The 23726-nt window shown below is 41.4% G+C and overlaps 1 protein-coding gene across 10 annotated transcripts; it reads left to right on the top strand.

Annotated features, from left to right (window-relative positions):
• Window positions 1-2135: 2135 nt before the first annotated feature.
• On the top strand, window positions 2136-23321 carry LOC309662971 (uncharacterized protein). 10 transcript variants are annotated; one of them, XM_082466191.1, is made up of 9 exons: window positions 2136-2501; window positions 2923-3032; window positions 5457-5553; window positions 5674-5884; window positions 5976-6070; window positions 7475-7561; window positions 11625-11748; window positions 19661-19818; window positions 21564-23321. In XM_082466191.1, exons 5-9 carry the CDS (start codon window positions 6022-6024, stop codon window positions 21935-21937), a joined length of 792 nt encoding a protein of 263 aa, XP_082322317.1. In that variant the 5' UTR covers window positions 2136-2501; window positions 2923-3032; window positions 5457-5553; window positions 5674-5884; window positions 5976-6021; the 3' UTR covers window positions 21938-23321. The 10 variants fall into 10 exon arrangements, 8 of the variants coding, with proteins under 8 accessions (XP_082322317.1, XP_082322314.1, XP_082322315.1 ...); XM_082466188.1 differs by lacking the exon at window positions 5457-5553 and having other exon boundaries at window positions 2923-3027; window positions 5863-5884; window positions 5990-6070; XM_082466189.1 differs by having other exon boundaries at window positions 5674-6070.
• Window positions 23322-23726: the final 405 nt, after the last annotated feature.

The following is a 23726-nucleotide window of genomic DNA, read 5'->3' as shown; positions in this document are numbered from 1 at the left end:
GTCATAAGACCCTCAGGTGAGAGGTGCTCTCCCTCTACCCAGAGGAAAGCATTCTTTTCTCCAAGACTGAGGACACCAAGACCACACTTACCTCATACTCCTTTCCAGCCTATCACATTTTGTGACACCCTCTACTCTTCATCAAATCTAGCAAAACACTCAGGTTTAACCCATTCTTCAGGTCTTCATTTCCTTATGAAGGCTCCTGTGTCACATCAAACAGTATGCTTTTCGCTTGTTAATCTGCCTTTTGTTACAGGGCCCCAGCTGACAATTTAGACAGGTAGAGGAAAAAGATATTTTTCCACCTGTACAGTAACAATTTGCCTTCTCACCGGTTTCCCCACGATCCCCAAACACTTGTTTGATGTTTTAATTTCTGTTAATCTGATGATACAAAATAGTGTTGTATTATTGTTTTAAATGATATTTTCCCTGGTGGTTGTATAGCTGAGCATCTCTTATCTTTTCGTGCCACTTAAATTTCTTCTGAAAACTACTTTTCATATCCTTTGCCCATATTTGTTTGCCTTTTTTTTTTTAAACTTTTGGCCACACCCCATGGCATGTGGGATCTTAGTTCCCCAACCAGGGATGGAATCAGCCCCCCACCCCAGCATTGGAAGCACAGCATCTTAACCACTGGACCACCAGGTAAGTCCCTGTTTGCCTTTTTCTTATTGTAGTTTTTCATATTCTGATACTAACTTTTTATATGTTACAAATATTTCTTCCCAATTTGTTCCTTATATTTTAAATTTGTTTATAGACACTCTTGCATCCAAAGGTTTTAAATTGTAACATGGCCAAATCTGTCATAATTTTTTTGCTCTGTCATAATCCTGCTCTGTGTCTTAAGAGTGACATTCCTATCCCAAGTTCTTATTACAGATTTTAATAAGAATGCTTCTTAATTTTTGCCATCAAATGTTTATCCTACATTTTCAGATAACGTTTATCTAAAAGATATGTATTTTTCTTCCTTTAGTCTCTTAGTTTGACATTATTAACTTACCTTGCGACATCTTGCATTCCAGAGATAAATCCTATTGGTCAATATTCTTTTACTATATTCAGTCAAGTACCAAATCTAAAATATGTAGGCAAATCGTTCTTCTTACTCTTCTTCCTTCCCAATTTGGGACTTTCTGAAGCTAGGACAAAAGCAGGGCCCCTTACTCAGGGCCACCCTTCCCCACCCCCCAAAAACACACACATGACCCAAAGTGCTCATTTTCAAATCCCAATGTGGGTATTATTCCTAGAATTTTGATCCTACTACAGGGCCTAATGGTGCTAATGGTCGTTGAGAGAGCACATATTAAAGATGGCTTAATTCAAAGAAACTAAGAGACCATATTAAGTCATTGAGGATGCAAATCAATGGCCTCGGACGAGTTCCTGAACCTCACTCTGTGAGCCTGTGAAACCAGTAACCGATTCTAAGTCACAGATTTGTTTTGAAAAGCCCATGATAAAATGTATGAAAAGCAACCAGTATAAGACCTGGCACAAAACAGATATTAATGTTTTAGCTGTGACCATTACTACTATCACTAACTGCTTTGAGGGCAGCTTCAGACGCGGGTTGGCAGCGAGGGAAGGTTCCCCGGGGTCAAGAGGCCGACTGCCGGGTTCTGGTCTCCGCTCCACCTCGCGCTGTAAGGTCTGCGCCTCCTTCTAGGCTGAAAATGTCGAGAGTACTATCACACACCCCAATGAGGGGGTGCCTGCCTAACCGGATTAATGGATGTGAAAGCCTGGAACCGACCCTGGTTTACCAGCCCGCAATGAGTGGCTGTTTTTATGACCCCTGTTTACTTCCTACAAGTCCACTAGTAGGTAAGCGCCGAGGTGTGTGACCGCCCGCCAGGTCCCCGCATGTAGAGGAACCCGTGCCTCCTTCCACGGAAACGGTGCGCTCACGCCCGGCGCCCACCTGACCCACTCAGGGGTCTCCCGGGCCCGCCCAAACAAAAATGTCCGCCCTGCGCGCAGGCGCAACACGTGCTGCCCCGGCTCGAGACCCCGCCCCCAGGCTCGCGCACTGCCCGCCCCACCCAGGATTGCGGCTCGGGATTGGCCTAAAGGCAGCGCGGGCTCTGATTGGGCGAGGCGGAGTCACGAGGGCGCCAGTCTCTTCCAGGCTGTATTCTGGCTGGGCCTAGAGTTCTGGGAGGCTGGCTGGGAGGCTGGCTGGGAGGGACGTCCTAGCTTGTCGGCGCCTGCGGGCTGCTGCAGGCTCTTCCCGGGCGTGTAGTCCAGGTGGCCGCGCGTGGTGGCCCGCGGGGCTTTGAGCGGGCGGGGCCCTACACCAGCGATAGCTTTAAGGGGAGGAGTACTCGTCAGGGACAACACTGTGCGGGTTAATTTGGGAAGTGATGGTTAAAGGTCCGGGCTTGAGACTCATTTGTGTTGTTAATTTGGATGGGGGTAGAGATGGAAGCTGCTCCAGTTAACACTGAGTTCTGTCTGGAGAGGTAAAGACACTTGAATTGTAGGTACTGATTTTGTTCCGCTATGGGGGCTTTATTTTGGTCCCGTGTGCTTCCGTTTGAGCAGTCGGTGGTGGAATTACTAATTTTTAAGAGCATCAGAGTTATTTGAAAACGGTGGTGAAGGGAGCAGAATGAGAGGAAAAGGGAGGAATTCCTTTTTTACCTCGAGGAGTTTCATTTCTAGATCGTGGCAAAAGAGAAGGTATGGGAGACCTAACCTACAAATATATACCAAAAATTATCTGTGTAATATACTTTGATATTAGCTGGTGAGAGTAAAAGATTCCCAATGAAAATAACTAGGATGAGGCCTAACACGGACTTATTGCAAATGGAAACTTAACACGAATACTAGAGGCAAAAGGTGCATAGCCTGGAATGTTTAAGTCCCTGTGATGTGCCTAATAATCTTGTCCATTTGAAGCAGGAAAACAAATCAATGTGAACTGAAGAAAATGAGTCTTTCCCCAGAGGAGATAGAAGATGGGGGAAGATGAGATGTCAGAAGATAAGGACAATGGCAGTAGAGATGAGGTAACTATATGTACAGTGGGCAGAAGAGTAACTTACTAATGTCAACAATCAAGATCCAGAGGAAAGCAGTTAAACTGCATTATTTGATCTGAAAAGTGGTTTTGTGAACATTTTCCGACTAGTTTCACAAGCTCACCCTAAATTCAATACCAAAATCTGACAAGGTCATTTTTAGAAAAGAACATTACAGACCACTCTCATGAGCATAGATGTAAAAATTCCAAAAAAAATATTAGCAAACTGAATATTAGTGTTATGCAAAAAGAAAAATACGTTGTGACTAAGTGCAGTTTATTTGGGGAATACAAAAGTGTTCTTTGTTTGAAAAGTGATTCTGATTGCCTGGAAATACCAGTTTGAGAGAAAATCTCTTGATTCTTAAAATTGCTTCCTTAAATTCCATTAATTTGTGTGTCCACCAAACATATGTTTCCATATTTATCCTTCCGGCAAATATTTAGGTCCCTAGTATGTTCAGATTCTGGCTGGGAGCCTCTGCATTAGTATTCCAATATAGATAGGTTTAAGTTGGGCCCTAAAAGAATTGAGGTGGGTGAGTGGGTACACAGTTAATGAATAGTGAATGCTTCATCTGTGTAGCCACTGTGCTAGGGCTTGATGCACTATCTCATTTCATCCTCACAGTGACCATGTTAGGTAGGGATCCTTAGCTCCATTTCATAGACAGGAAAAGAGATTTAGTCATTGACTAACTTGCTCATGGTTTCATGAGCTAATAAGTGACAAATAATAAGTGACAGAACCAGCGTTACGCATTTGGTTCTGCCGAATCCAAAGCCCCTACTCTTTCCTGGTTCATTTCTCAGTCTTCGCCCAAGCAGCTCTTTTGGAGAGACAGATAGGTATTCAATTGCCAATCTTTTGATATGGGGCTAAGGCTTTGTCTTTGACTTTGACTTCACTGTTGCAGTAGCTTATCTTCTCTGTATAAAGTATACCCATTGTGTATCTTTTGCAATTTAAAATTTGTTTCTTTAAAACAAAGCAAAACTTAAACCCTAGGAAAGCAATTCGAATACAGACGCCTACATTTTTACATTTTTTCCCCCATTCTTTTATGGTTCCTCACCCACGCCTAATTTGACTGCACTTTTTGAGCTTTATTGAGTACGTCCAAAGCGTTCAACTTTGTTTTTCTAGATTCAATAACTTCTTGCATTAATCTGATTGGTTTATATGACATTTATTATGTAATTGAAACTGCAACTACAACGGTCATATATAGGTTTGCGAACAAAAGACTGAGGCTTACTAAGGATACAGTTCAGCTTATAGGATCAGAAATTTCCAGGTGTACTGAGTACCACTTAGTAGCCCATTAGCCGCATGTGCTTTTCCCATGCGTTTCATAGGCATCAAGTTAGTAAATCCTGTTTGGAATTGAGATGGCCATTTAATCCAGCCACAGACTAGCTTAATGTGACATAGTTAAGTGGACATAGTGAGTAGACATAGTTAGGAGAGTACCTACTGTACTGTGATGTCCTCAACACAGTGCGTTAACTATACCAATCAGAGCCAAAACATTCTTGGTGAATGCAACTTTTGTTTCGGAACCCAGACTTTGTTAGCTCAGAGGAAAATAGGAGTAGTTACATTATATTTTCCTTAAACTGAGATGCATGTGGTATGGTTCTAGACTGTTCACACTGGCAGCCCTTGGTCATTCCTCTTTAAAATGTGATGCCTGTGACCGTTTACTCTGATTGGTGCAGCATATAGTGGTAGTATCACAGTTAGATTAACTTCTAGGCTAACCATACCCTACTGTGGGCTCGTTGAAATTATTTAATTCAAACCCTAGTCTCTTTCACGTGCCTTCCCTGATCCCATGTCCTTCCTATGCCAGATGAACTGGTCCCTCATCTGTTTGCCTGTAAATATTGTTCATAACCAGTAATGCTAATCACATCATATTATAGTGACTCATCTCTTCCTGTGATGTGGCTTGAGGTCTGTATGTGTGTATGTGTGTATGTATATATACACACATACATATACATACACACACACACCAGTTGTGTTTTTGCTGGGGCTGCCATAATAAAATATCACAGATGTATTGGTGGCTGAAACAACAGAAATTTACTTTCTCTCAGTTCAGGAGGCCGGATTAAGTTGTTGCCAATTTGGTTACTTCTGAGGCCTCTCTCCTTGGCATGTAGATGTCTGCCTTCTTGCTGTGTTTTCACATGGTCATCCACCGCCCATAGTTCTTCATTTTCTCCTTTTGTATGTGGCGAGACTTCATTCAGTGTTCTGCTAAAATTTTCATCTTTAGTCATTTAGTTTTATAATACTGTGCCCAATTTTTAGTAGCTCTGGGATGGGAATCAATGGTGTAATTAGGAAGCATGAGGTCCAATTTTGGGGGCCTGGCTCTAATTCCTGTGTATGTTTCAGGTGCCTGCGTGGGGGTCCTCTCCTTTGGGGTTTTACTTGAATGCAGAGAGTTGGGACTCTACAGACACATTGAGCCACCTAAACAGTAGTTGACTTGGTATGTTTTCCTAGGGCAGTAGCTTGCATACTTTTAGAAACCTAGATCCTTCCTATAGAGATTCTGATTTCAAAGCTCCAAGTGAAATCCAAGAGTTTTCTTTTTCTCTTTTTTTCTTAGGCAAGTGTGCCAGGTAATTCTGTTGCTGGGAGCTCTTTTACTGCACACTGAGAAATTGGACCTGGAGAAATCAGCACAGATGTTGACACGTGGGCCTGAGCAGATCTTGCACTTGCTGACTGTGCAGTGTGACTGTCACCTCCTGGCCACAGACGAGACATCTCTTCATTGTTGTTCTTCCTCCTCTAGGTTGATGTCCCTCAGAAAAATGGTAGGAAGATTACTACTGCTCCAGGAAATAAAATCGAGAAAAAAAAGTTTCTGGCTCCCATGTTTGCTGAGAAATTAATATCACCATGCAGGAAGGGAGCCACAGGGGCCAAGTTGCCGAAAGACAGGAGGAGTGCCATGCTCGAGAACCATGAGAAGAGACATGAGAACCCTGAGGAGGATGAAGGTAAGAACTGTGAGTTGTGTCAGGATGAGGGACGTAAAGAGTCCCCTCTGGGGACATCCCTGCTGGTGGCTGTCAGGGGTCCGCCCTACATGCCATTGCACATGGCTCTCGGAAGGGTTCTGTGGAAATACCACCCTTGGCATCCCTGGCCGATTTTCCAGGCTTGGCTTGAGGCGTCCCAGTGGACATTTGACTTCTGCTGTCCACATGACCAGAATCAGAGTTTTCTTTCTCTTTGAATATTGTACACTCTTTCTCTCTTTATGCTTATGAGCCAGGCAGGTTCACTGTCCCCCAGATTTGACTCTCAGTGATTTTTTTGTCCTGATGGCATCTGCGTAACCTTTTAAATGGTGTTTCTTCCAGAGCAGTAATTCTTAGCATTGTTATGAAAATACAATAATACATTTAAAATTATTTCAAATAAAAGGTTAAAATGACAGCGAAGTTTTTTCTTAGATTTGTGTAGACAGTCAGACTTATGAGCAGTTTATCTCTGAAAGAACAACTTGTCATTTTCATTCTTAACAAGTCTGTGCGGCAGTAATTGATTAGGTGGGTTTTCATTTAGATTCTGAAAAAGAAGCCCTGTATCCTACATGGGCTAGGGGGAGAAAAGCCTTTCCCCTGGGGGCAGAGGAAGATGGCAGGATCAAAAGGGTGATGACAAAGGCTGTGAGGAAGAGGAAGGTCAGAATGACCTAAACCAGTTCTGTTAAGTGGTGGCCAGTATCAAGGAATTAGAGTTATAAGCGAAGCCCTTGGGCAGGGCTGTTGAAGTTCTTTTATGAACTTGAAGAACTTTTCCTAATTAATTTATAAATGCTTTTAAAAGTATTCTGACCAGACCTAACCCAGGCGTCTTGTGGAGAATAGGCACAGTGTAGGTATGGTATTTGTGGACAGTGTAAAAGCTTCCACTTTACTCATTAGTGGCACAGACAGATCATTAAAAATACTATATTCTGGGGACTTCCCTGGTGGCGCAGTGATTAAGAATCCGCCTGCCAACGCAGGGGACACGGGTTCGAGCCCTGGTCCGGGAGGATCCCACATGCCGCGGAGCAGCTAAGCCCGTGCACCGTAACTACTGAGCCTGCACTCTAGAGCCCACGAGCCACAACTACTGAGCTCGCGTGCCACAACTACTGAAGCCCGCGTGCCTCGAGCCCGTGCTCCACAACAAGAGAAGCCACTGCAATGAGAAGCCCACGCACCGCAACAAAGAGTAGCCCCCGCACGCAGCAACTAGAGAAAGCCCGCGCACAGCAACGAAGACCCAACGCAGCCAAAAATAAATAAATAAATAAATAAATTTATTTAAAAAACCACAAAGAAACAAAAAACTGTATTCTGAAAAAACAAAACAAAACAGAAAAACTATATTCTGGCTTTTGCCCACAGAGCCTATGAAGAAAGCACCTGATAAACAGAAGGAGGAAATGACCAAACAGAAGGCTTCCCCTGAAACCAAAAATCAGAAATTAGAAGGTAACTTCTTTGCTGCGTTTTAGAGCACGAGAGACACATGGAGAATTTCATATTGGTGAAAACCAAATCTCTGTTAGCCCAAATGATGGACAAAGGGATTTTAATTGCAGCCTGGTGTTACAATATGCCAGATTCTTCAATGGAAATTTTTTTTAGCGTCATTCTTTCTGAACTGTTTCTTTGAGTTCTTTCTCTCTCTCTCTCTCTCTTTTTTTTTTGCCTTTTTATATGGCAGCTAAACCACCTGTAAGTTTCAAACTATTTGTTGGAAACCTGAACTTCAACAAAACTGTTGCTGAACTAAAAACTGGTCCTAGTGAACTTTTTGCTAAAAATGACGTCGCAGTCGTTGGTGTCAGAGTTGGCTTGTCCAGGTAAATACTGATAAATTAAGGGTGTTGTTAAGAGTTTATCAGCCCAACAATTATTATTCTTGTCAGATCCTTTTGTTACTTGTTCTTTGCCCTTTATAAGATATTACCTCAGCTTCTTGCAGTTCAGAATGAGTATTTAAAGTCCTTCAGTGGCTCGTTTAATAAATCCATTATATTAAATTTTGCTATCCCATTTTTCCAACCAAAATACTAAGCTAATCACAAGATCTTCCAAGTCTTTACAGAAACATATTTTCATGATTTTCCAACTGTGAGCAGTGTTACTTGCCTAGAATTATTTTAAACGAACACAGATTTAATCACAAAACCCCTAGCTTTGGTGGCAAATATAAGTTCTGTATCAGTTCTGCTTTTTTGTTGAGTTGAATTTCATCCTTTCTTACTTCTTTCTCATCAGAAGCATATGTCTTGGGTGTGAGCATGCTTATTTTATGGTACTCAGAATTTCTTAGGTAGAAATGAAAAGATAATAATAATAGTAAACATTCATTGAGTACTCACTGTACCAGGCATTGTTCCTTGTTTATTTAACTCATTGAATCCATAAGACAATCCTCATCAGTAATTATTGTCATTATCCCCATTTTACAAAGGAGGAAATTGAGGCAGAGAGAAGTTAAGTGATGTACCCAATATCACACAGTTAGAAAGTGGCAGGGTCAGGATTTGAGCCCAGCATTCTGGCTCCAGAGGTAATGCCACAACTTTTGACACATTGCTCTGCTTACACTTATTATTAACTATATCGTGAAATATTGTTGTGTTTGTAGTAAGTAAAGATTCCTTTTGCATTAAAAAAAAATTCTTGGGACTTCCCTGGTGGCGCAGTGGTTAAGAATCCACCCGCCAATGCAGGGGACACGGGTTCGAGCCCTGGTCCTGGAGGATCCCACATGCTGCGGAGCAACTAAGCAGTGCGCCACAACTACTGAGCCTGCACTTTAGAGCCCACAAGCCACAACTACTGAGCCTGTGTGCCACAGCTATTGAAGCCTGTGCACCTAGAGCCTGTGCTCCTCAACAAGAGAAGCCACCACGATGAAAAGTCTGCGCACTGCAACGAAGAGTAGTCCCCGCTCACTGCAACTAGAAGAATGCCCGCAGGCAGCAACGAAGACCCAGCACAGCCAAAAAAAAAAAAAAAATCTTACTCTAATAGCCTTTGAGTTTGCCAACACGTTCTATTTTAAGAATGATATTTTTGGGAATTCCCTGGTGCTCCAGTGGTTAGGACTCCATGCTTTCACTGCCGTGGGCACGAGTTCAATCCCTGGGCAGGGAACTAAGATCCCACAAGCCGGGGCTTCCCTGGTGGCGCAGTGGTTAAGAATCCGCCTGCCAATGCAGGGGACACAGGTTCAAGGCCTGGTCCGGAAAGATCCCACATGCCGCGGAGCAACTAAGGCAGTGCGTCACAACTACTGACCCTGCGCAAGCCCGCGAGCCATAACTACTGAGCCTGTGTGCCACAACTCCTGAAGACTGCATGCCTAGAGTCCATGCTCCACAGCAAGAGAAGCCACCGCAATGAGAAGCCTGTGCACTGCAACGAAGAGTAGCCCCCGCTCACCGCAACTAGAGAAAGCCCGCGCAGAGCAATGAAGACCCAACGCAGCCAAAAATAAATAAATTAAATAAATTTATTTAAAAAAAAAGATCCCACAAGCCGCATGGCATGGCCAAAAGAAAAAAAAAGATATTTTTGTTTCAATTCACAAGTGCAATGGCTGTTTCTTAAAACAGAAATTCAAAAACGTGTCATTTCAAGTTTCATTTTTTATAGCTTTTGGTTAAATCTGGCCAGTAGTTAGAAAACTAATAATGATTTCAGTGGGTGAGTTTGCCCTGACTCTCAGTCCTTGCCCCAGAGGAGGGCTTCTCGACTCTTGCACTATTAAAATTTGGGGCCAGCTAATTCCTTGTTGTGGGGGGGTGCTGTTCAACAACATCCCTGGATTCTACCCACTAGATGCTAGAAGTAGTCCCCCAGTTGTGACGGCCAAAGATGTCTTCAGATATTGTCAGACTGACCCCAGGTGAGAACTGCTGCTCTCCGGTTACTTCATGGCACCGATATTGCCAGTTGGTGGAGCCTTGGTTTTTTTATTTTTTAAATTTTTTAAATTTTAAAAAATTATTTATTTATTTATTTATTTATTGGCTGTGTTGGGTCTTCGTTTCTGTGCGAGGGCTTTCTCTAGTTGCGGCAAGCGGGGGCCACTCTTCATTACGATGCACGGGCCTCTCACTATCGCGGCCTCTCTTGTTGCGGAGCACAGGCTCCAGACGCGCAGGCTCAGTAGTTGTGGCTCACAGGCCCAGTTACTCCGCGGCATATGGGATCTTCCCAGACCAGGGCTCGAACCCGTGTCCCCTGCATTGGCAGGCAGATTGTCAACCACTGCGCCACCAGGGAAGCCCTGGAGCCTTGGTTTTAATTTGTAAAATTTGACAGCTGCGTTTGACTCAATGCTAATTTCCACTCTCACAACCAGTGTGAGTAGCCAGCTGGAAGGCATATGCCTTTTGACTCTACTTGTGTTCTTCTTTCCTTTTCGGCTGCATCTCTGTAGGAGATTTGGTTATGTGAATTTTAAATCTGCTGACGACCAGGAAAAAGCCCTGGAACTTAGTGAGACAAACGTCCTTGGATATGAAATTAAATGGAAGAAACCGAAAAGGGAAAGGAAACAAAGAAAGGTGTGCAAGCAGGGTAACTTGTTCAGAGATACCTGCGAACCTAGAAGACTCTGCATCAGGCAGGAATATCGTATTCTTTCTTACTCCGTGCAAGCACTCCTCAGTTTCTAGCAAGTTGCCTACTTCCACAGCACAGACACTCTCTGCCGTGCTCTCACTCCTTCTGCTCTAGCCGCATGGCTCACCTTCTCTGTCCTAATGTTCATGACTCATCCCCTGGCTACTGACAACCCATCCAAGAGTCTCAGCTTAAAGGTCACCTCTACAGATCAGAAAAATTTTCCCTTACCCCCCTAGGTTAAGTCTTCTCTACTTGATGTTCTCATTTCCCTTTTTACGTTTCCTTCCTGGCACTTACCACAGTTTGTAATTATGTGACTATTTGTTTACTAGCCTTTTCCCCAACAAGACTACATTCTCAAGAGTGGAGGCCAAGTCTGTATTTTCACAGCCCGCACGTAGCACAGGCCGTCATCACCCAGACGCTGTGTGCAAATGTTTGGTTTTTTTAAAATATTATATTTATTTATCTTCCTTATTTATTATTATTTTTTTTTTGGCTGCGTTGGGTCTTAGTTATGGCACATGGGATCTTTGTTGAGGCATGCGAGATCTTTTTGTCATGGCGCGCACGGGCTTCTCTCTAGTTCTGGCGTGCCGGTTTTCTCTCTCTGCTTGCAGCGTGCAGGCTCCAGGGCGTGTGGGCTCTGTAGTTTGCAGCGCGTGGGCTTAGTTGCCCTGCAGCATGTGGGATCTTAGTTCCCCCTACCAGGGATTGAACCTGTGTCCCCTGCATTGGAAGGCGGATTCTTTACCACTGGACCACCAGGGAAGTCCCCAGATATTGTTAAATGAAGGAATATGTACTACTCTCCAACTCTTTGAGAAGTATTTTTTCTCTTTTAGAGAACTCTTGATGTTTATGAGATCTAAACTCAGACTAAAAATACTCTTTTGTGTTTATGAAGATGCAAATGCCAAAACACTTTTGATCAAGAACTTGCCTGACAGAGTCACTCAGCATGAATTAATAGAAGTGTTTGAGGATACTTTTCAAATCAGATTGGTGAGCAAGGATGGGATGAGTGAAAGGTATGTCTTTGTACCTTGTACTGAAAAAGAATATATGTCTACTGGATTCAAACATAACAGAATTTCATTGTATTCTCCCAAATCACTCATGCCGGATTTTAGAGAAGGAAAAAGTAGTTATCCAGCCTTTCTACCAGCAGGCATAAAAAGCATCATAAATGGATAGCCAAAGGCTTCTAGAAGACTGTAGGGCTGTCACAGAGAAATGAAGACTTTATTCTATCAAGTACAAGATTGAAGATTGGAAGAATCCACTCATAGGTTGTCTTCATCCTATCTCTCCAGGGCTGACTACAGGAAAATAACACCCTTGGTGACTTGTCTGGATAGGTACCAAAAGAGAACATTAACTTGGTCTGTTAGAATTATGTTGTAGCCAATTAATGAAACACTGTCACTATGTATCTGGGCTTTGGTAGCCTAAGAGGGTGAATATGGTGAAATTAGAAAGGGTGGAAGAGAATGTATTTTGAAGGGATTCTTAATGTGGTAAAAATTGGGTATCAGGATTACAGATATATTTGAGCTAAATTTGTTGGTGTAGGTGAACTCTAAAATAATCTATCCCAGTGTATTCTGATGAACATAATCTCTGGAAAAGAATCCCACAGATTTAGAAAACGAGTCTGAAAAGATAAATCCCAAATTTTTAGCAGTGTTTACTGTGAGGAGGTTTGGGGGCACTCTGCTGGGCTTGCATACCATACCCAAAAATTAACTCAAAATAGATCAAAGACCTAAATGTAAGAGCTAAAATAGAAAACTATGAAGAAAACACAGGAGTAAATCTTTGTGACCTTGGATTAAAGTCTTGCACAAGCAATGAAAGAGAAGATTGAGAAGTTGGGCTTTATCAAAATTAAAAACATTTGTACTTCAAAGGACACTATCTAAAAAGTCAAAAGAAACTCTACATCCTGGGAGAAAATATTGCAAATCGTATATATGAAAGAGACCTGTATCTTTAAAAGATACATAAAGAACTCTCACAGCTCAATAATTAAAAGACAACCCAATTAAAAAATGGGGAAAGGACTTGAATGACCGTTTCTCCAAACAAGGTGTACAAATGGCCAGTAAACATGTAGAAAGGTGCTCAACATTAGTCACTGAGGAAGTGCAAATAAAAACCATGATGTGAAGGAGGACTGAGTCAAGATGGTGGACTAGGAGGACGCGGAATTCGCATCTCTGCACAGCTAGGGAATCTACCAGGCACCGTTGGGGGATCATGGACACCTAAGGGGATGGGAGGAACCACTAGCAGCCGGCTTGTGGGATCTTGGTTCCCAGGCTGGAGGTTGGGCCTGAGCTCCTGTAGTGGGAGCTCCGAGTCCAAACTGCTGGACTAACAGAGAACCTCAGACCCCAGGGAGTATTAATTGGAGTGAGGCCTCCCATAGGTCCTAATCTCAGCACCAAGACCTGGCTCTATCCAACTGCTTGCAAACTCCAGTGCTGGACGCCTCAGGCCAAACAACCAGCAAGACAGGAATACAGCCCCACCCATCAAAAAAAAAAGAAACGACAGAAAAATATGTTACAGACGAAGGAGCAAGATAAAAACCTACAAAACCAAATAAATGAAGATGAAATAGGCAACCAACCTGAAAAAGAATTCAGAGTACTGATAGTAAAGATGATCCAAAATTTCAGAAACAGAATGGAGAAAATAAACAGTTAACAAGGATCTAGAAGAACTAAAGAGCAAACAAACAGTGATGAACAACACAATAACTGAAATTAAAAATACCCTGGAAGGAATCAATAGCAGAATAACTGAGGCAGAAGAATGGATAAGTGAGCTGGAAGATAAAATGGTGGAAATAACTGCCAGGGAGCAGAATAAAGAAAAAAAAAATGACAAGAATTGAGGACAGTCTCAGAGACCTCTGGGACAACACTAAACGCACCAATATTCGAATTATAGGGGTCCCAGAAGAAGAAGAAAGAAAGGGTATGAGAAAATATTTGAAGAGGTTATAGTCGAAAACTTCCCTAACATGAGAAAGGAAATAGTCAAGTCCAGGAAGCACAGAGAGTCCCATACAGGATAAACCCAAAGAGAAACACGCCGAGACACATATTAATCAAACTATCAAAAATTAAATACAAAGAAAAAATATTAAAAGCAACAAATAACATATAAGGGAATCCCCATAAGGTTAACAGCTGATCTTTGAGCAGAAACTCTGCAAGCCAAAAGGGAGTGGCAGGACATATTTAAAGTGATGAAAGGGAAAAACTTAAAACCAAGATTACTCTACCCAGCAAGGATCTCATTCAGATTGAACGGAGAAATTAAAACCTTTACAGACAAGCATAGTTAAGAGAATTCAGCACCACCAAACCAGCTTTACAACAAATGCTAAAGGAACTTCTCTAGGCAGGGAACACAAGAGAAGGAAAAGACCTACAAAACAAACCCAAAACAATTAAGAAAATGGTAATAGGAACATACATATCAATAGTTACCTTAAATGTAAATGGATTAAATGCTCCAACCAAAAGACACAGGCTCGCTGAATGGATACAAAAACAAGACCCATATATATGCTGTCTACAAGAGACCCTCTTCAGACCTAGGGACGTATACAGACTGAAAAAGATATTCCATGCAAATGGAAATCAAAAGAAAGCTGGAGTTGCAATTCTCATATCAGATAAAATAGACTTTAAAATAAAGACTATTACAGGAGACAAAGAAGGACACTACATAATGATCAAGGGATCAATCCAGAAGATACAACAATTGTAAATGTTTATGCACCCAACACAGGAGCACCTCAATACATAATGAAAATGCTAACAGCCATAAAATGGGAAATCGACAGTAACACAGTAATAGCAAGGGACTTTAACACCAATGGACAGATCATCCAAAATGAAAATAAATAAGGAAACACAAGCTTTAAATGACACATTAAACAAGATGGACTTAATTGATATTTATAGGGCATTCCATCCAAAAACAACAGAATACACTTTCTTCTCAAGTGCTCATGGAACATTCTCCAGGATAGACCATATCTTGGGTCACAAATCAAGGCTTGGTAAATTTAAGAAAATTGAAATCATATCAAGTATCTTTTCTGATCACAATGCTATGAGACTAGATATCAATTACGGGAAAAAAACTGTAAAAAAATAGAAACACATGGAGGCTAAACAATATGCTACTAAATAACCAAGAGGTCACTGAAGAAATCAAAGAGGAAATCAAAAAATACCTAGAAACAAATGACAGAACACGACGACCCAAAACACGACGATCCTATGGGATGCAGCAAAAGCAGTTGTAAGAGGGAAGTTTATAGCAATACAATCCTACCTCAAGAAACAAGAAAATCTCAAATAAACAACCTAACCTTACACCTAAAGCAACTAGAGAAGGAACAAAAAAACCCCCAAAGTTAGCAGAAGGAAAGAAATCATAAAGATCAGATCAGAAATAAATGAAAAAGAAATGAAGGAAACAATAGCAAAGATCAATAAAACTAAAAGCTGGTTCTTTGAGAAGGTAAACAAAATTGATAAACCATTAGCCAGACTCATCAAGAAAAAAAGGGAGAAGACTCAAATCAACAGAATTAGAAATGAAAAAGGAGAAGTAACAACTGACACTGCAGAAATACAAAGGATCATGAGATATTACTACAAGCAACTATATGCCAATAAAATGGACAACTTGGAAGAAATGGACAAATTCTTAGAAAAGCACAGCCTTCTGAAACAGAACCAGGAAGAAATAGAGAATATAAACAGACCAATCACAAACAGTGAAATTGAAACTGTGATTAAAAATCTTCCAACAAACAAAAGCCCAGGACCAGATGGCTTCACAGGCGAATTCTCTCAAACATTTAGAGAAGAGCTAACACCTATCCTTCTCAAACTCTTCCAAAGCATAGCAGAGGGAGGAACACTCCCAAACTCATTCTACGAGGCCACCATCATCCTGATACCAAAACCAGACAAAGATGTCACAAAAAAAGAAGACTATAGGCCAATATCACTGATGAACATAGATGTAAAAATCCTCAACAAAATACTAGCAAACAGAATCCAACAGCACATTAAAAGGATCATACACCATGATCAAGTGGGGTTTATCCCAGGAATGCAAGGATTCTTCAATATACGCAAATCAATCAATGTGATACACCATATTAAGAAACTGAAGGATAAAAAACATATGATAACCTCAGTAGATGCAGAAAAAGCTTTTGACAAAATTCAGTACCCATTTATGATAAAAACTCTCTAGAAAGTAGGCATAGAGGGAACCTACCTCAACCTAATAAAGGCCATATATGACAAACCCACAGTCAACATTGTCCTCAATGGTGAAAAACAAACCATTTCCTCTAAGATCAGAAACAAGACAAGGGTGCCCACTCTAGCCACTATTATTCAACATAGTTTTGGATGTTTTAGCCACAGCAGTTAGAGAAGAAAAAGAAATAAAAGGAATCCAAATCGGAAAAGAAGAGGTAAAACTGTCCTGTTTGCAGATGACATGATACTATACATAGAGAATCCTAAAGATGCTAGCAGCAAACTACTAGAGCTAATCAATGAACTTGGTAGAGTAGGAGGCTATAAAATTAATGTACAGAAATCTCTTGCATTCCTATACACTAATGATTAAAAGTCTGAAAGTGAAATTAAGGAAACACTCCCATTTACCATTGCAATAAAAAAAATAAAATTCCTAGGAATAAACCTACCTAAGGAGACAAAAGACCTGTATGCAGAAAACTGTAAGACACTGATGAAAGAAATTAAAGATGATACAAACAGGTGGAGAGATATACCATGTTCTTGGATTGGAAGAATCAACATTGTGAAAATGACTGTGCTACCCAAAGCAATCTACAGATTCGGTGCAATCCCTGTCAAACTACCAATGGCATTTTTCACAGAACTAGAACAAAAAACTGCACAATTTGTATGGAAACACAAAAGACCCCGAATAGCCAAAGCAACCTTGAGAAAGAAAACCGGAACTGGAGGAATCAGGCTTCCTGACTTTGTAGTATGGAAGTATGTACTCCCATACTACAAAGCTACAGTAATCAAGACAGTATGGTACTGGCACAGAAACAGAAATATAGATCAATGGAACAGGATAGAAAGCCCAGAGATAAACCCATGCACATATGGTCACCTTATCTTTGATAAACGAGCCAAGAATATGCAGTGGAGAAAAAACAGCCTCTTCAATAAGTGGTGCTGGAAAAACTGGACAGCTACATGTAAAAGAATGAAATTAGAACACTTCCTAACACCATTCACAAAAATAAAGTCAAAATGCATTAAAGACCTAAAAGTAAGGCCAGACACTATAAAACTCTTAGAGGAAAACATAGGCAGAGCACTCTATGACATAAATCACAGCAAGATCCTTTTTGACCCATCTCCTAGAGAAATGGAAATGAAAACAAAAATAAACAAATGGGACCTAATGAAACTTAAAAGCTTTTGCACAGCAAAGGAAACCATAAACAAGACGAAAAGACAACTCTCAGAATGGGAGAAAATATTTGCAAACGAAGCAACTGATTGAAGGATTAATCTCCAAAATATACAAGCAGCTTATGCAGCTCAATATAAAAAAAACAAACAATCCAATGCAATAATGGGGAGAAGACCTAAATAGACATTTCTCCAAAGAAGATATACAGATTGCCAACAAACACATGAAAGGATGCTCAACATCACTAATCATTAGGGAAATGTAAATCAAAACTACAAGGGGGCTTCCCTGGTTGCGCAGTGGTTAAGAATCTGCCTGCCAATGCAGGAGACACAGGTTCGAGCCCTGGTCTGGGAAGATCCCACGTGCCGCGGAGTAACTCAGCCCGTGCATCACAACTATTGAGCCTGCACTCTAGAGCCTGCGAGCCACAACTACTGAAGCCCACACGCCTAGAGCCAGTGCTCCCAACAAGAGAAGCCACCACAATGAGAAGCCTGCGCACTACAACGAAGAGTAGCCCCCCGCTCACCACAACTAGAGAAATGCCCGCGTGCAGCAACGAAGACCCAACGCAACTAAAAATGAAATACATTAAATAAATAAATTTATTAAAAAAAAACTACAATGAAGTATCACCTCATACCAGTCAGAATGGCCATCATCAAAAAATCTACAAATAATAAATGCTGGAGAGGGTGTGGAGAAAAGGGAACCCTCTTGCACTGTTGGTGGGAATGTAAATTGATACAGCCACTATGGAGAACAGTATGGAGGTTCCTTAAAAAACTAAAAATAGAACTACCATATGACCCAACAATCCCACTACTGGGCATATACCGTGAGAAAACCATAATTCAGAAAGAGTCATGTACCACAATGTTCATTGCAGCTCTATTTACAATAGCCAGGACATGGAAGCAATCTAAATGTCCATCGACAGATGAATGGATAAAGAAGATGTGGCACATATATACAATGGAATATTATTCAGCCATAAAAAGAAACGAAATTGAGTTATTTGTAGTGAGGTGGATGGACCTAGAGTCTGCTATGCAGAGTGAAGTAAGTCAGAAAGAGATAAACAAATACCGTATGCAAACACATATATATGGAATCTAAAAAAAAAATGGTTCTGATGAACCTAGGGACAGAACAGGAATAAAGACGCAGATGTAGAGGATGGACTTGAGGACGTGGGGAGGGGGAAGGGTAAGCTGGGATGAAGTGAGAGAGTAGCATTGACATATACACACTACCAGATGTAACATAGATAGCTAGTGGGAAGCAGCTGCATAGCACAGGGAGATCAGCTCGGTGCTTTGTGACCATCTAGAGGGGTGGGATAGGGAGGGTGCAGGGAGATGCAAGAGGGAGCGTATATAGGGATATATGTATGCATATAGCTGATTCACTTTGTTATACAGCAGAAACTAATACAACATTGTAAAGCAATTATACTCCAATAAAGATATTTAAAAAAACCAAAACAAGACAAAACCATGATGTGATACCACTGCACACTTGTTAGATTGGCTGTAATAAAAAAGACAATAACAATTGTTGACAAGGATGTGGAGAAATCAGAACCCTGATTCATTGCTGGTGGGAATGTAAAATAGCACAGTTGCTTTGGAAAACGGTTTGGTAGTTTCTCAAAATGTTAAACATAGAGTTGCTGTACAGTCCAGCAATTCTACTCTTAGGTATGTATCCAAAAGCAGTGAAAACGTATATCCACACATTTCTACAAATGTTTGTATCAGCTTTATTCATAATAGCCCAAACCGGTAACAACCCAAAATGTCTTAACAGCTGATGAATGGATAAACAAAATGTAGTATTTTCATGCAATGTAATGTTACTCAGCCATGAAAAGGAATGAAGTACTGATACATGCTACAACACAGATGAATCTCAAAAATATTAGGCTAAGTGAAAGAAGCCAGACACAAAAGATGGCAGATTTGTATAATCCCAGTTATGTGAAATGTCCAGAAGAGACAGATCTACAGAGACAGAATGTAGCATAGTGATTGCCTGCAGCTGGGGGATGGGAGTGAGTTGGGGGGATGAGGAGTGACTGCGGCTGGGTGCTTAATTGTCCTAAAATTAGATTATGGTGATGGTTGTAGAATTCTGTAAATATACCCTTGTACACTTTAAATGGGTGAATTTTATGATTTGGAAATTATATCTCAGTAGACCTTTTTAAAAAAAACCGGTGTGTGTATGTGTGTACGTTTGCTTTTATTTATACAGCATGTTGCCTCTAAGGATAGAAATTGCGCAGAAGGAAGACTTCACTATATCCTTTCTACCTTTTGCATTTCGAATCTTGTATGTGCATTACTAATTCGAAAGACAATACAGAAGAGTACTAAATGTTGACTCTTCTTTCTTCTCTCCCCTACCCTATCCCCACAATTGCAGGATTGCCTCTATTGACTTCAAGTCACAGGCCGATGCAGAGAGAGCCTTGGAAGAGAAGCAAGGAACAGAGATTGGTGGGCTTGCTGTAGTTCTGAACCTTGTCAGAGCAAAAATCCAAGGCCAAGATGAGAGAGACAGAAAAAAGTGCAACTGGAGAAGTAAGGGTGTGACAGCTCTGTAGCTGGAGACCCAGGTTTCCCAGGGAGGGGCTAGTATGAGGTTAGGGGCACTTGGCACTGTTTTGTTTTTTTGGTTTTTTTTGGCTGCGTTGGGTCTTCGCTGCTGCACGCGGGCTTTCTCTAGTTGTGGCGGACGGGGGCTACTCTTTGTTGCGGTGTGCGGCCTTCTCATTGTGGTGTCTTCTCTTGCTGCAGAGCATGCTCTAGGTGCACAGGCTTCAGTAGTTGCAGCACATGGGCCCTAGAATGTGCGGGCTTCAGTAGTTGCAGCGTGTGGGGTCAGTAGTTGTGGCTAGTGGGCTGTAGAACGCAGGCTCAGTAGTGGTGGCACGCGGGCTTACTTGCTCTGCGGCATGTGGGATCTTCCTGGACCAGAGTTCGAACCCGTGTCCCCTGCATTGGCAGGTGGATTCTTAACCACTGCACCACCAGGGAAGTCCCACTTGGCACTTTTAAATACAGTTTCTCACTCTATCAAAAATGTGTAAGTCATCCTCATAATTCTGTCAAGCTAATAAGTATTGTCCTAGTTAACTGTAACCTTGATGACTGCAGAAGGCATGGCACTTTGAGAGACATCAGTTTAGTTCCCCCTTTTGGGGTATCTTCTAGGATTCTGTTTCAACAAGCTCTTAAACCTGTGGTTTCAGAGTTAGATATTTAATTGTCTTCAGGTTGTGTTTTTTGTTTTTTGGTTTTTTAAATAATTTTGGCTCTGTTGCGTGGCTTGCGGGCCACGGCAGTGAAAGTGCCGAATCCTAACCACTAGACCACCAGGGAACTTCCTCAGGTTTAAAGACCCCAAACCTAATCTGCCTAATCTGATTTCTAGATGTGGTGGCTTATACAGAAAAAAAAATAAAACAATAGAATTTACCATGAATATTTTTAAAAATCAAGAGATTTCACATAAAAAACTGGATTTCCAGCTTCTTTTGCTACATCAGAAAGTCTGGTGGCCCTGGGGCTGCGTCCCTACACGTCCACAGGCGTCTGGAGAGAGGCAGCTGCTTCCTCTCAGCTGTGGCATTTGCTCTGCTGGCTGGAAGTTCTTACCAACCCTGAAGGAGTGAACATCATGCTGACACTTTGAAAAAATAGTTAATACTTTTTTTTTTTTTAATCACAAAGCCATACTTTTTTCTCCTTGGTAAAGATATTTTTATATGTCTTATGCATTTGTCTCTTTCAAAAGTGGGAAAACGAAAGTTAGAACAAGAAAACCATGCACTTCAAGAAAAATGGGAGAGAACTTATTTCTTTGTGGAGGTAAAAGAATGTTCCTGCATGTTTAATATGCAAACAAAGTCCGTCTGTGTCAAGAGAATGTGACCTAAGACACCATTATGAAAGCAACCATCGTAGGAACCGTGATGGATTTACAGAAAAGATGTGTGATAGAAAATTCAACGAACTGAAAAAAAGACTGAAATTTCAACATGATTTGCTTTTGAATGTGAATAAAATAAGTGATGCTGCTATGAAATGTAATTACATATTAAGTGAGAAAATTGCCCAGGCAGCCAAACCTTTTGCAGGTGGTGAGTTTATCAAGGACTGTCTGTTGAGTGCAGCAGAAATCATGTGCCCTGAACAGAGACAAGCGTTTGCCAACATAAGACTAACTGGTAGTGTTGTTGCCCAGCATGTTGACAACATGACTGAGAACTTGCAGGACAAGTTGCAAGAAAAAGCTGAATCATTTGTGGCTTTTTCCATTGCAGCTCAGGAAGGAGTGGATGGAAATAACGACCCCCACGTAGGTGTATTTATTCGTGGTGGCAATGAAACTTTTGATGTGACTGAAGATCTTCTGGACATGGTCCCCATAACAGGCACAACATCAGGAAATGAATTAGTTTTACATGTTGAGAAAAGTCTTAAAACATTTAACGTGGACTGGTCAAAATTGGTGAGTATTAGCACAGATGGTGACTCTGCGATGGTTGGTGTTAAAGAACTAGTTGCAAAACTGAAATCTAAAGCGTCAGGGCTGGGCTTCCCTGGTGGCGCAGTGGTTAAGAATCCGCCTGCCAATGCCGGGGACACGGGTTCGAGCCCTGGTCCAGGAAGATCCCGTGTGCCGTGTAGCAACTAAGCCCGTGTGCCACAACTACTGAGCCTGCGCTCTAGAGCCCGCGTGCCACAACTACTGAAGCACGCACGCTTAGAGCCCATGCTTCACAACAAGAGAAGCCAGTGCAATGAGAAGCCTGCACACCGCAATGAAGAGTAGCCCCCGCTCACTGCAACTAGAGAAAGCCCGCGTGCAGCAACGAAGACCCAATGCAGCCAAAAATAAATAAATTTATTAAAAAAATAAAAAATAAAAAAATAAAGTGTCAGAGCTTTGCCAAGACACAGAACTTAAGTCTGTGCACGGCCTCATTCTCCAGGAATCACTTTGTGCTAAAAGGTTAAAAATGGTAGTTAAAAAACTACCGTGTCATGGACATAGTAGTGTATACCATAATCTAGATACGCTCCCATGGCTCGGACCGCAGAAAGTTCGGTGCTTTGTTTAATGAGTTAGATGCACCATATGGAAGCATGTTCTGCTCCATGGAACTTAAGTGGCTGAGTCGTGGTGTGGTCCTAAGGCAGTTTTTTGAATTGTTGGAGGAAATTGACTTCTTTCTGTCTTCTAGAGGAAAATTTGTGCCTCAGCTTACAAGCAAAGATTGGGTTAGAGACTTAGCCTTTTTGGTTGACATTATGACATATCTAAACATGTTGGATATTTCTGTGCAAAGGCGTTCTCAAGTGGTGACACAAACGTATGATTCAGTTGGCTCATTCCTAGTGAAATTGTGTCTTTGGGAGACTCATTTGGCAAGGAACAATCTGGCCCACTTTGCTACACTGAAATTAGTTTCTGAAAATGAAAATGACAGCCTGAACTACATTCACCAAATTAAAGAGTTGAACGCTGAATTCCAAAAAAGGTTCTCTGATTAAAACTTTATGGGAATGAACTAATATTGTTCAGTTCCCCTTTCTCAATTAGTATTAATAGTGTGAATGAAGAGCTACAAATGGAAGTTATTGAATTGCAGTGTAATACTATACTGAAAGCCAAATATGGTGATGTTGGGATCCCAGAATTCTACAGGTATCTTGGGAATGGTTACCCTAAATATAAAAACCATTGTGCAAAGATTCTGTCCATGTTTGGAAGTATTTATGTTTGTGAGCAGCTATTTTCTGCTATGAAACTAAAGAAAACTAAATGTTGCTCCCAGTTAAAGGATTCAAAGATGAATGTTGCAACACAGGATTCACAGCCTGACGTTGATTGACATCTTGGGGCATAAGAAAGGTGTGTCAGATTTTGAATTTCAAATTTGAGGAGTAATAAATTATGGAACTTTGAATAATTATTTCTATTTCCAAATTATGTTTTTTTCAATGTCAGATTTAAAGTATAATCTCTGGCGTCGTATGTTTGTACCTTATAACATATAAAATAATGTTTGATTATATCCTGGCAGCTTATTTTTCCTATACTTTGCTTTTCTGGCGCTTAGGTTATTCAAGTTTATAAACCTGTGCCCTAAAAGCAGCACATTTTCCCAAAAGGCACTTGTGAGCCAGCGATGTGAACCAGGGAGTCAGCTGGATGAACGGAATGTTTAGATGCCTCATGCAACCCTGTCGCCTAGGATGACAGATGTGCCACAGTGATCGTGGGGCTCAGGCCAGAGTAACCCGCTTCCTTAGACAGAGCTGGGGCAGCATAGCCAATTCTGGCCTCTGGGCTTCTTTTTTGGTGCTTCCATTTTGCATTTAAACACATTTCTTTTGAAATTTCAATATTGTTGGTCAGCTCACAGTCAGTTGTGTCTGGACCTGGGAGCCATTCTACCTCTTACAGACAGGGATGGGCA

This window comes from Balaenoptera physalus, assembly GCF_965194825.1.
Source record: "Balaenoptera physalus genome assembly, chromosome: 6".
In the NCBI taxonomy this organism is placed as follows: domain Eukaryota; kingdom Metazoa; phylum Chordata; class Mammalia; order Artiodactyla; family Balaenopteridae; genus Balaenoptera; species Balaenoptera physalus.
Note: the sequence above shows the minus strand (reverse complement) of the source record. Positions and strands in the feature narration are given on the sequence as shown.